Below are 13927 nucleotides of genomic sequence, written 5' to 3'. Positions count from 1 at the left end.
AGTCTGTGGGACATAATGAGTGGGGAGTAACAGAGCAAAGGGCCTGCAAGGAAGTGAGACAGGGGTTCCCTCTGGAAGCAGTCAGGTTAGGGTTGGAGTCATGATGGTTAGGGGGATTCAGTTACCTGTATCTGTTGTAATTTACATTTTCTTTGGCAACAAGAATGTAAATATGTGTTGCTTGTATGTATGCTCACTCGCTCAGTCGTATCTGACTCTTTGCGACCCCATGGACTATAACCCGCCAAGCTCCTCTGTCGAGGGGATTCTCCTGGCAGGAATACGGGAGTGGGTTGGCATTCTCTTCTCCAGATTGCTTGTATAATGGTAAATAAATACCTTTTAGAATGATGCACTTTTAGGTTTGCAGTTAGATTTCTTGAAAGCAGGGGTGAAAGGCCTGCTGGGGTCACTTCCTGCCCAGTATGCAGCCCCCTGGACTGTCTCCTCTCCTCAGCCTTCAGTCTCTGCTCTGGAGAGTATTCTGATTACTGCCCCAAATGACTCTTTGTTCCCAAATCCAATGTTACTTCTGGCGTCTCATCAACTGGTGGTATTTGACACACTCTGCTTCCTGAGAGCTGGCTCTGCTTCTCTCTGGCTCTGTATCTTTTCAGTTTCTTTCTTGTTTTTTTTTCCCCTTTCTTCTCAGTCCCTGAATGTTTGCATTCCTCAGCTCTCTGGGCTGTTCCCAGCTCTGTCTCCTTCACCCCCCGCTCCTCCACCTGGGTTCCTCTCCTGGTAAATTTATTTATTCCATTGAGTGCCTCCTTTGCCATCTCTTCTGGTCCCTACCAGTCCTTTTCTCTAGTCTTGCTCTCTCGCCATCTGCTCACATTTCCCCTTGATTCTGGCAGCCTGTACTTAAGTGAATTTCTGCCACTGCACCCTGAAACTGCCCCTCTCTCGTGCTTCCTGTCCACTGCTGGCCCACCATCCAACCCGCCACCAAACTAGAAATGGGGAATCTTGGTCCTTGGTCCCTCTGCCTTCTCTCATAGGCCACGCCAGTCAGCACATAGGACCTATCTATTCCATGGCCCCAAGCCCCACAGCTGTTGCCTCATTGAAGCTTTATATGAGTTTTCGCTGGGATTAACTCTTATCCTTCCTTCAAGGTTAGCAAGTGGAGTGATTCTTTGTACATTCTGCCTTCATAAATCCTAATTCCCTGAGCAGATTGATGGTAGCTGCTCCCTGTTTCCCTTAGGAAGAGCCCTCATGTCATCATCATTAGTTCTCTGCAAGCTGTCTTGTTTCAATTGAAAGCTTAATATTTAAAGTTTGTGATTGGAGTCGTTTTCTAACTATCTAATCATATTTGTGGCGGTTTGATCCTGAAAGGCTTATGGTGGAGGGGGAGCTGTGAACTCTAGCATCGTCTCTGTCTTGCATGCTTCTGAGATTCTGGGGAGTTACTACTGGGGACATTAAGTTTCTGACTGCAGAGGTGATTGGGTCAAATAAAACCAGGCTCAGTGGAATTTTCAGTTCAGTTCGGTTCAGTCGCTCAGTCGTGTCGGACTCTTTGCGATCCCATGAATCGCAGCACGCCAGGCCTCCCTGTCCATCATCATCTTCACCCAAACTCACGTCCATAGAGTCAATGATGCCATCCAGCCATCTCATCCTCTGTCATCCCCTCTTCCTCCTGCCCTCAATTCCTCCCAGCATCAGGGTCTTTTCCAATGAGTCAACTCTTCACATGAGGTGGCCAAAGTACTGGAGTTTCAGTTCCCCATATAACTTTTAATGGGCTCCCCAGGTGGCTCAGTGGTAGACAATCTGCCTGCCAATGCAAGAGATGCAAGAGACACAGGTTTGATCCCTGGGTCAAGAAGATCCCCTGGGGTAGGAAATAGCAACCCACTCCAGTATTCTTGCCTGGGAAATCCATGGGCAGAGGAGCCTGGTGGGCTACAGTCCATGAAGGTACAAAGAGTCAGACAGGACTGAGCAACTGAGCACCCACATATGACTTTTAATAATGACACATTGTAAACTTTTCTCTTAAAAATATTGAGAAATCTGAACAAAAGAGAGGTGAGTACTGATGCTTACTTTTTTTTTGTTTGGCTGCACTGCATTGCATGTGTGATGATCTTGGTTCCCTGACCAGGGATGGAACCTATGCCTCCTACCTTAGAAGTGCAGAGTCTTAACCACTGGACCACCAGGGAAGTCCCTCGTGGTTACTGTTTTTAAAAATAGCCCCCACAGTCCCGAAAGGGCCTCAAAGGTAATAATTTACAGAGAAATGACCCTTGATTGCTAGAAGCCGTCAAGGGGAGGATGGAAGCTGATTTTAGCCTTCCCCGTTTTGCAACTCCTGTCCATGGGTGGGTCCACTGTCATGGACACTGGAATTTTTCCACAGAGAAAACTAAACTGTCTTCAAAAGTTTACAAATAATTGGAATGTCAGAAAGGGGAGAGAGTCTTGGTTCTGAAGTTTATTTCAAGTAAGATATTAAACAGAACCTGTAGATCTAGTTCTTCTAGGTTTTGTGATATCACTCCTGCTCAGCTCTCCCAAAGCTTTCTTTGCAGCTTGGTTTCATTCAATGTCCTAAAAATTTGATATAATGGAAGGTAAGACTCATCAGCTTTGTTAATGTGCCGTTTACTCATCTCTCTAAAATAATGTTATGGGGACATGATGCTCCATTTCCTCTTCATTTCTGTAAGAACCACTCCCAAATTCTATTCTTTATTTCTAAGTTTGTAGCATGTGGGCCCCTGGCCAACTAGAGCTGTAGGCCTTTCTAACCCTGCCATTATTTCTTCACATTTATTTGCCCAAGATTGAAATTGTTTTAAGGGCATAGCCAGCATCTCCCCTCAAAAGAAAAGCCATGGGGATTTTCTAGTTAACATCTCTAGGCTTAATACTTGTGTTGATGTTTTGAAATGTCTTCCCTGATTTGGAAGTTCAGATATATTTTCTTTTGAGTGGTGACTAGGTCTCTGAAAGACAGGTAGTGAGTACTGTTTTTAGAACTCAGTTCTTATACAGGCATACCTTGCTTTGTTGTGCTTTACTTACAAACTGAAGGTTTGTGGGAAACCCTGCCTCGAGCATGTGAATCAGTGTGCCATTTTCCGAACAGCATTTGCTCATTCTGTGTCACACTTGGGTAATTCTCGCAATATTTCAAACTTTTTCATTACTGTTGTTACATGTTCAGTGATCTTTGATGTTACTGCCATGACTCACCAAAGGCTTAGATGATTGGTGTTCTTTAGCAATAAAATATTTTTAAATCTTATATTATTAAATTTTTAAACAACGCTTTTTAAAAAAAAACACACATACATAATGCTATTGCACACTTAATAGACTGCAGTATAGTGTAAACTTAACTTTTATGTGCCCTGGAAAACCAAAAAAGTCACGTGGCTTGCTTTACTCTGCCATTTGCTTTATTACATTGATCTGGAACCGAACCCACAGTATCTCTGAGGTATGCCTTTATAGATGTGCCAGGGAAAGGTTCACCTTATTGACAGTTGCCAGTACAATTGTTCCTTGGTATCCTTTGGGGGTTGGTTCCAGGACCCTCTTGGATATCAAAATCCACTGATGCTTAAGTCCCTTATATAAAATGGACTTGCATATAACTTAGGCACATCCTCTTATATACTTTAAATCATTGCTAGATTACTTAAAATATCTAATACTACATAAATAGTTCCAGGTACATGGCAAATTCAAGTTTTGTGTTTTGAAACTTTCAAATTTAAATTTGAAATTTAAATTTTTTTTTAAATTTCTTTTTGTGGTTAGTTAAATCTATAGATGCAGAACTGGCAATTATACAGAAGTTCAACTGTATCCTTCAATATGAATCCTTTGGTAAAGTGAATAGAATGTCTACTGAGTTCTAAGATGTTCATTTCCCCTCTTGTTTAAATCAGAATGCATCAGCCAATCAGGGGTTCATATAATGTGCCTGACTCCCTCCCCCAAAAGGTTTGTTTTTTTTTTTTAAATAATAACTTTAGAATTAAGTACGTTTGCTTAATGGCTACTATGGATCAAGAACTGTGATGAGCCCTTTTTACAAGGATTCACTGATTTAATTCTCAGAGCAGCTTCATGAGGTAGAAGGCAGTATTATTTCATTGTACAGATAGGGAAACTGAGGCTCAGCTAGGGTGTGTGATTTTCCCAACTATTAGTGGAGTTAGGGTTGGAAGTCCACATGAGCTCTTTATTCTCACTGATACTTTGTGACTTTGAGTTTGGTTGCTCAATGGTTGGGAGGAAACTCCTTGCCCTCGGGTCTGTACAGAACCAACACAGATGCAGTGTCCCTGGATGCCCAGAGCCAGACATAAGAGGCACCATCCTTAGCAGGCCCATCCCCTCCAGCCCACAGTGTGGAATCTGTGTGTGATGTATGTTGTCTTTTTCTAAAACTGGGATGGAGCTCGGAACAGCAAATATTTAATCAGAGCAAATTCCCGTTGCTAAATCCTGCCAGCTTGTTCTACTCGGAGGTTCTTTACCCAAAAATATTCACCACATGCTGAAAGCTAGATGTCTTGAGTCACCCACAGAGCATAAGACAGGTCTTAGTATTTAGAGCAGGGGGTTGTTTGCCTACTTTTATTGTGGATGAGATATGCAGTGCCACATACTCACCCTTTGATGAGCCTAAGGGCCCCTGGCAGTAAGTAAGGGTCTGGGGAGGGGAGTTTGTGGGAGATGACAGGGTGGGTGCTCATGCCTGCTGGCAGGAGCATTCTTCTTCAACTGATCTGAGGAGAAGAGAGAATTGGGTGTGGGTAGGGAGGTGGAAAAGAATCTGACTGGGAAAGATGGACTGGGTAGATTAAAGGGATGCTGACTCCAAAATCACTGCAGATGGTGACTGCAGCCATGAAATTAAAAGACGTTTATTCCTTGGAAGGAAAGTTATGACCAGCCTAGACAGCATATTAAAAAGCAAAGACATTACTTTGTCAACAAAGGTCCGTCTAGTCAAGGCTGTGGTTTTTCCAGTAGTCATGTATGGATGTGAGAGTTGGACTATAAAGAAAGCTGAGTGCCGAAGAATTGATGCTTTTAAACTGGTGTTGGAGAAGACTCTTGAGAGTTCCTTGGACTGCAAGGACCTCCAACCAGTCCATCCTAAGGGAGATCAGCCCTGGGTATTCATTGGAAGGACTGATGTTGAAGCTGAAACTCCAATACTTTGGCCACCTGATGCGAAGAGCTGACTCATTTGAAAAGACCCTGATGCTGGGAAAGATTGAGGGCAGGAGGAGAAGGGGACAACAGAGGATGAGATGGTTGGATGGCATCACTGACTCAATGTACATGAGTTTGGGTAAACTCCAGGAGTTGGTGATGGACAGGGAGGCCTGGTGTGCTGCATTTCATTGGGTCGCAAAGAGTTGGACACAGTAAGCGACTTAACTGAACTGACATGCATGTGTTATGGCAAGAGTGTGGGGGCGCTGTGCAAAAGGGATTAGCTTTGATGATAGGGGGAACAGAGAAGGTAGGGGAAGAGTTGAATGAATATTACAGAGCAGTAAATCCCATATGAATAAAACAAATAAGGTGGAGGCATGGTGCCTCCTTTTACAGATTTAAAGCAACATTACCTCCTTATAACTTGGCCTCCTTTTACAGATTTAAAGCAACATTACCTCCTTATAACTTTACTAGCATGTGCTACTGCTGCTGCTGCTAAGTCACTTCAGTCATGTCCAACTCTGTGCGACCCCATAGACGGCAGCCCACCAGGCTCTCCGGTCACTGGGATTCTCCAGGCAAGAACACTGGAGTGGGTTGACATTTCCTTCTCCAATGCATGAAAGTGAAAAGTGAAAGTGAAGTCGCTCAGTCGTATCCGACTCTTCGGGACCCCATGGACTGCAGCCCACCAGGCTCCTCTGTCCATGGGATTTTCCAGGCAAGAGTACTGGAGCGGGGTGCATGTGAGATGAGTGCAATTGTGCGGTAGTTTGAGCATTCTTTGGCATTGCCTTTCTTTGGGATTGGAATGAAAACTGACCTTTTCCAGTCCTGTGGCCACTGCTGAATTTTCCAAATTTGCTGGCATATTGAGTGCAGTCATCTTTCAGGATTTGAAATAGCTCAACTGGAACTCCATCACCTCCACTAGCTTTGTTCGTCGTGATGCTTCCTAAGGCACACTTGATGGACAGGGAGGCCTGGCATGCTGCAGTTCATGGGGTCACAAAGGAGTCGGACACGACTGAGCGACTGAACTGAGCTGAACCTCCGTATTACCAGTACCATTCATAGGGTGCAGCTTTTGTTTCCTGCTGCAGGCTCTGAAACATTCACTTGTACGGGGTCCCCCATGACTTCAGTAGATGAAGATTTTAACCGTGTGAATTTGCTCACTCATTGTGAAACAGCTGAAAATTCAGACTCCTTCAGAAAGCCCTTGCTAAGGTCTCTCATGACCTGGTGGGGGCGCATCCTGTATCTTAATCACTGTTTTCAAGCAGTTTCCAGACTCACCTTCTCACTGGAATGCTCCAGGGTGCTTCCAACCCTCTATGTTAAAAACAAACTCCCAGAGCTCTTTTCAGTTCCTAGGGCTTCCCTGGTGGCTTAGAGGGTAAAGCGTCTGCCTGGAATGCGGGAGACCTGGGTTCAATCCCTGAGTCCGGAAGATCCCCTGGAGAAGGGATAGGCTACCCACTCCAGTACTCTTGCCTGGAGAATCCTATGGACGGAGGAGCCTGGGAGGCTGCAGTCCATGGTGTCCCAAAGAGTTGGACATGACTGAGCAACTTCACTTTCCTTTTTCCCTTTAACCCTACTCCCCCTCCACCCTAAATACTTTAAAAAGGCAGAAGAGAACCCTCTCCCTATCCTTCAGTCCTGCCAACTATGACTTCCACCCACAGACTTTGTATTTTTTCGACTACTAGTTTACTTTCTTCAACTGTTTTCCGGACTGCTAATTCAGTGGCCTTCTAATCCTCCTGCCTCAAACTTGTCCCTTTTCTCACATGTTCTCCACTTTGCAGCCAAAGGCATTCCAGCTTAAATAGCTGTTTCCCCTTCCTTACAGTGTGAGAGCCAGTCTTCTTGGAGTGGCATATACCCAGCCCTTCCCACCAAGATCATGCCTTCTTTTGAGCTTTATCTCTTGGCAAGGAATACTTTTTTAGTATAAGTATGCCCCCATGCAATATTTAGTCTAAGTGTATCCCAAAATATTGTTATGTTAAAAATTAGTTGTTATTTATACAACATTTAAATTTAACTACACAATCTGTGTTTTACCTGGCTTGGTCAAAAAATAATACTAATGTCTCTCTTTGTGGATTTACATCTTGCTGTGATCTAAAAAAATTGGAGTTGCAGGAACTTGCTGACCACAAAATGTTTGGTATTTCTTTATGAAATCTTTTATAGCTATGCATGAAAGTGGAACTATTATAATGGGATCTCAGTAACAATGCATTTTTGCCCAAGACACTCATTTAAAAAAAAAATCATATTTGAGATCCAGGTATAGTAATGATTGCAAATCTTTTCTGAGGGAGAGAATCCTCAGGGAGGAAGATGAACTTCAACTACATTTAGTCTTCCTTCTGTTTATGGAAATCTTTTATTTTAAAACTTTTTTAATTTTTATTTTTTGGCTGCGCTAGGTGACTTGTGGTATCTTAGGTCTCAGATGGAAATTTTAACAACCTCGTTGTTACTGTTTCTTTAGGATCTTTTCTGTAGAAGAAACGAAATTATCATGCTTCAGCTTTACCTTTAGTGTTTTGTCCTTTCTCCCCCTGGTTTTAGTTTTTGTTTTGTGAGTAAAGGCTATAATGTGATTTTTCAACTTATTTTCTGTTCTGAAGAGTGTTCAGCTTTGATGTTGGTAAGAAGCAGATTTCTCTCTTTTTTGTTTTTAACAGTAAATCTTTATTTTCTGACATTAGTAGAAATGTGCTGCTTGTTCTCATAATGTAAATTTTTAATTATTCTGATAATGTAAGTGGGTTTTATATTAAAACCTTCTAATTATACTGGAATAAACCATTGTTGACATTTATCAGATTAAGATCCATAAATAAAGAACTCCAGTGGATCAAGTGAAAATCCTATTAACCACCAATTCACAGAACAATATATTAAATTAAAAAAAAGATATGAACCTTGCTAGTAATGAGGACTATGGACATTGAAACAAGATCGTGGTTTTTAACCCTTAAATGTGGTGCTCAGGCTGGGAATGTGAGCAGTCTCAAATATTGCTGGTGGGATATAAATGCAGCCTTTGAAACAGTGATTTGACTTTATTGCTTGAAATTTTCAAATGTAGCTACTACCTGACCCATTGATTTCATTTCTAGGTTAGGAGCTTATCCTATATAAATAAAGGCATATGTGCACTTAATCTCTATATTTACACATTTTAAGAAAAAATACCCGTGTATTATAAGCATAATTTTTAAAAATTCTGATACTGGATTTCAGAATTCATTAGGGGTAAGTGAAGGGTGCCTGGTACGTTATAAGCGCTATATCTCTAAAAAGGATTCAGAGGAAATTAAGGAAAAGGTCTTTGGAAGAGAGACTTTCTTCTCAGTCTTAATTTCTCTTGGTACATGGTGTATTTCACATTGGATTTTGACTTGCAGTCTGAAAGAACCACACCAACTCTTCCTTATGTAGTTTTAACAAAGACTTTCTCTCTTTTCCTTCAGATCCCTTATTTTGAAGATATTTGTAAAGGCATTAAAGCTGGTGACACCTGTGAGAAGCTGGTGGGGTATTCTGCAGTATACAGAGTCTGTTTTGGAATGGCCTGTTTCTTCTTCATCTTCTGCCTCCTGACCTTGAATATCAACAACAGTAAAAGCTGTAGAGCCTACATTCACAATGGGTGAGTCTTCATGGGGATCATTTCTCCTTTCCTTGAACTCAGAGCAGCATTACAGGGCGTCTTCTACTCGTCACACCCTCTGACTGCTTTCCTCTAGTTGAAATTGTTGATAGTGATTTAGAGAAGGTGGAAATTACACTTTTCACTGCACAGTGGACTAAGAACTGAATTCCTGTTTGTAACACCTGATGCCATAGTGAGAAATGCAGTGGAGATAAGAGCTTATTTCTTGTACCAAGACCTTCCCCCAGGTCACTTCCCCCCTGCGACAAAAGGGTTTGGCACAATCAGAGGTCAAGCACTGAGTCTGTCTAATTACGGGAGGAGGCAGTCCCCAGTCACTTAATTTCTTCCCCTCCATTTGAAGTGAACAGAATCACGGATTGACGCACTTAACTTCTAAGAGGTCTTTTGTCCTTCCTTGAATATCATTTGAATACATTTCCTCTGTTTTTTTTTTTTTTCCCCTCCAGCTTTTGGTTCTTTAAACTTCTGCTGTTGGGGGCCATGTGCTCAGGAGCCTTCTTCATTCCAGATCAGGAGACCTTTCTGAATGGTACGAAGGGAGGGTTGGGAGTATCTATTTATTGTGTTTTTACCCACTTCGTAAAATTGTTCCAAAGCATAGTCCAGGGTACCTTTGATATTTTAGGTTACTAACATTCTTGTAGCTTAAAAAAAAACCTGCCTCACCAGCCCACACTTCATTCACCCTTTCTAGTTCTTGTCTCCCCATCAACACCCCCCCTACCCCACCCCCACCTCCCCGGATGGGTGATAGAACCTCTAGTTACTCTGCTGGCTGAAGAATTGCAGTTAAAGGTTATTGGCCTGAAGAGAAAATGAGGCACTTGGAAAACTTGTTTGGAAACTAGTTTAGCATGTCAGCAGCGTGACCAGGGAGTCCTTGTTCTTTCTGCCCTGCACATAAAACCCAGGGCTTCTTAGCAGCTTAAATCTGCTTCAGCGATAGTGGGCTAAGAAAGGCTGTGTCTAAGATGTAGCTGTGTCTAAGATAGTGGGGTCCTCTAGGCTATATCTAAACCTGACTGGTGTGAAACTGTGTAACATTTAACTCTATTCAATCAATTATATTCAATTCAATTGACTATGCTTATCGATGGAATCTACCAGTAATATTTATTATGACACATTCAACCATAAGTGAAACAAGAGGCCCTTCTTTATTTGAGCTAGGGAGGGGAAAAATAAAGCCTGTGTTTCAGAGGTTCAAAGCACTGTTCAAACCCAATGGATTCACTTTCCCAATTAAGATAGTGAAAGTATTCACACTGTGAATGAGGATAGATCCTCAAAGAGCCACATGCCAGGTCCAGCGAATTTCTTAGGGTCACACTGCTTTTATGCATTCCTTAAGGCAGTTGTATCCAAGTTGTCTTTTTACCTAAAATGCCTGTAACTAGTTTTCTAGTCCCCACAGAGGTCCTTGTATATATTAGAATAAGATACGTAGAATGGTTGGGACCTGGCAGTTAGCCCACTAGCTCAGCTCGGTTGTTTTATAGATAATCCAGAGATATGAGGTGCTCATCCAAGGTTTGAGCTGCTTTGTGGCTGAGCCGGAAGTAGAACTTCAGTTTGAACGTCATTTCTTCATTGAACCTTGATGGGTCTCTCCCCAGTAAAATTCAAATCTTGGGTTTTTCTGGCAATGGGTGATTTTACTTTAAATGGGGGGTTGTTGCTGCTTTTATGAATTCACTACATCTGTTAGGGTATCTGGGATTTATTTATAGCATGGAGGTGAAGCTTGGATGCTGTGGTGCCAGACTGCCAGTGCTCACATCCCAGCACTTTACTGGCTGCAGGACCTGGTCAGCTCATGTAGACTCGGTTTTTCTCATCTGTAAAGCAGGTATAATAGTAGTACCCATCTTGTACAGTTGTATGGGAATTCAGTGTGTTAGCAGTACAGGGAGCCGGAGGTAAGAATTAACCACAGTCATTACTCTTTTGAGTTAGGCACTTGGGACCGTCACCTCATCTCCTTTCAAATGGTCTTTTGCAGCCTGGCGCTATGTGGGAGCCGTCGGAGGCTTCCTCTTCATAGTCATCCAGCTCCTCTTGCTTGTGGAGTTTGCACATAAATGGAACAAGAACTGGTATGTGCCTTTGTGGAAAGCTTCCACGTGAACTCACTCTCTGGCTCAGGGAGAGTGCCCAGTGTCGACAGAGGCCCTGCCCTGAGTCGTATTGCCAGGGGTTAGCAGCCTGCTTACACCAAAACTGGTTTTTGCTGGTTCTCTCCCTTCCTTCTGCTCTTTGAACCTCTTCCTTTACTCCTCTCTCACACTGATTTTCTCTCATTCCTACCTTTCTTTTTCCCACATCAGTTCTTTTTACTTTTTTCTCCCTTTTTCCCTATACCCTCTCATTTGGACTCTGAGACTTAGCCACGCGCAACCCCCCTGCTGAAGCCTCGCAGCCCAGCTCCGTGCTGTGTCAGTGGCTGAAAATGTTGAGCGAGCTTTATCTTAGGCCCCCATCCTTGGCAGATTAAAAAGAAAAAAGTAGTTTGGAGCTGAAAGTTCACTTTCAGCAAAGACTTCGATGGACTAGTTCTTTCCTCTTTAAAAATAATTTTGTTGCTTCTCAACTGCCTAAGAGAAGAAGAGCCCCTTCATTAGGAACTTTTGCTGTGCTCACTTAGAAAGCCATCCTGACTTTTAAAAATATAGACTCTAAGTGCCTTAAAAATAGGATTCACTCCCCAAGATGTGTGGCAAGTGCCAGACTATTAGTGGCTCATTTTATTTCTTGCTGAGCTACATTGAGGAAATGACTGGACAAGACAAGAGTCCGGCTTCTTCAGTGCTAAGGCCAAGGTGACTTTGTTACTCTGGGCAAAGCTCTGTCTGACTTAACTGCTCTGTCTGACTTTATAAAATATGAGTGAAAATAACTGCCTGCTGTGTCTAGTAAGGCTCTTGTTATTTTGTAGATTTTATAGGCATCATGTTATTTTATACTGTTTTGGGGTAGGGGAAATCTGAAAGTTCTATATGAATGTGAATTTATTTTTTTTAATTTTGGATAACATAAGATATACTGTCCACATTCTCTCAAAACACTTTTCATTCTGATTATATTCTGCAGCTGGGTACTTGTTGTTTTGTTTGGATTTTGTTTTGTTTTTTAAAGATCAAATCATGAGATGCATGAATGAAAAGATACTCCTAGTCATTCTATTATTTGGTAAATACTAGAGTATGCACCCAAATGCCAACGTTAAAAATGTTTAAAGCACATCAAATCATCTTCGAAGTAGCATTACAGTCGTATTTTGGTATTTTTCAATTCTTAATCACTATGAAAATGCAGATTTCTAGGTCTGAATTGTGCTCATATATGAATTTTTTTTTAAGTGTATTTGTTTTGGGTTGTGCTGGGTCTTCACTGCTGCTCAGACTTCTCTAGTTGCAGTGAGCAGGGGCCACTCTTCACTGTGGTGCCCGGGCTTCTCTTGTTGTGGGCACAGGCTCTAGGGAGCACAGGCTCAGTAGTGTGATGCACGGGCTTTAGTTGTTCTGCGGCATGTGGAATCTTCCCAGACCAGGGATTGAACCTGTGTCCCCTGCATTGGCAGATTCTTATCCACTGTACCACCAGGGAAGTCCAAAATATAAGTTTATTATTGCATGCTGTCCTACATTTTGAGTCATCCCGAAAACCTAGTATGTTTGGGGTTTCTACTATATCTTGTTTTGAGGCCGCAAAGTTTTCCTAAAGATAAGTCTAATGGGTGATTATAGTTTTATGTGACCCTGTTTTCTCAGTTGTACAGAAGAAATGTGCACAGTAAGTTAGAAATGCATTGATTAAATATCACACTTTCCATTGATTCTTAATGTACTTTCACTCTGAATTTTTTATTAGACAAAATATAGTATGTCACCCTCAATTTTTTCTAAGATTTTCACAAATTTCAAGTTAGGAACTTGGTAGTAAAATATTAATATCTTTGATTCTGAGGGCCTGATTTGCCCATTAAATAGTATGTTCTCTTGAGAAGGCTTGTGCTGCTTTATTCTGACTTTTAATGTTTTGATTGATTCTGAAGCCATTTTCTAGGACTGAGTATAGATGCCAAGTTTTAAGAGGCATTTTGGAAGAGTTTGATCACTTTAAAAACTTTCCAGAAGCCACCTAATAGGAATGGCTTAAGAGCTTTGCAACAATTGATGTTGCTGTTGTACTGGCTGTGGGGCCAACATCCAAACAAAATCCCTTTTGTCCACATACTCATGGTTTCTTGATCTGCCTAAAATTAAGATTAAGCTAGGAAATGAACACAAGCTGGAATCAAAATTGCCGGGAGAAATATCAATAACCTCAGATATGCAGATGATACCACCCTTATGGCAGAAAGTGAAGAGGAACTAAAAAGCCTCTTGATGAAAGTGAAAGTGGAGACTGAAAAAGTTGCCTTAAAGCTCAACATTCAGAAAACGAAGATCATGGCATCTGGTGCCATCACTTCATGGGAAATAGATGGGGAAACAGTGGAAACAGTGTCAGACTTTGTTTTTTGGGGGCTCCAAAATCACTGCAGATGGTAACTGCAGCCATGAAATTAAAAGACACTTACTCCTTGGAAGAAAAGTTATGACCAAACTAAATAGCATATTGAAAAGCAGAGACATTACTTTGCCAACAAAGGTCCGTCTAGTCAAGGCTATGGTTTTTCCTGTGTCATGTATGGATGTGAGAGTTGGACTGTGAAGAAGGCTGAGAGCCGAAGAATTGATGCTTTTGAACTGTGGTGCTGGAGAAGACTCTTGAGAGTCCCTTGGATTGCAGGGAGATCCAACCGGTCCATTCTGAAGGAGATCAGCCCTGGGATTTCTTTGGAAGGAATGATGCTAAAGCTGAAACTCCAGTACTTTGGCCACCTCATGCCAAGAGTTGACTCATTGGAAAAGACTCTGATGCTGGGAGGGATTGGGGGCAGGAGGAGAAGGGGACGACAGAGGAGGAGATGGCTGGATGGCATCACCGACTCGATGGACGTGAGTCTGAGTGAAC

The 13927-nt window shown here is 42.2% G+C and overlaps 1 protein-coding gene across 2 annotated transcripts in view; it reads left to right on the top strand.

Moving 5' to 3' along the window:
• The window catches only part of SERINC5 (serine incorporator 5), a 109002-nt gene that overhangs the window by 68683 nt on the left and 26392 nt on the right, over positions 1 to 13927 (top strand). For both annotated transcript variants that reach the window (XM_019968108.2, XM_019968109.2), the window contains exons 3-5: positions 8703 to 8881; positions 9355 to 9437; positions 10911 to 11004. In XM_019968108.2, the coding sequence (XP_019823667.1) occupies positions 8703 to 8881; positions 9355 to 9437; positions 10911 to 11004 (356 nt within the window). The remainder of the gene's footprint in view (positions 1 to 8702; positions 8882 to 9354; positions 9438 to 10910; positions 11005 to 13927) is intronic.

This window comes from Bos indicus, chromosome 10 (assembly GCF_029378745.1).
Source record: "Bos indicus isolate NIAB-ARS_2022 breed Sahiwal x Tharparkar chromosome 10, NIAB-ARS_B.indTharparkar_mat_pri_1.0, whole genome shotgun sequence".
NCBI classification, from domain to species: Eukaryota; Metazoa; Chordata; class Mammalia; order Artiodactyla; family Bovidae; genus Bos; species Bos indicus.
This window is presented reverse-complemented; position numbering and strand designations above follow the sequence as displayed.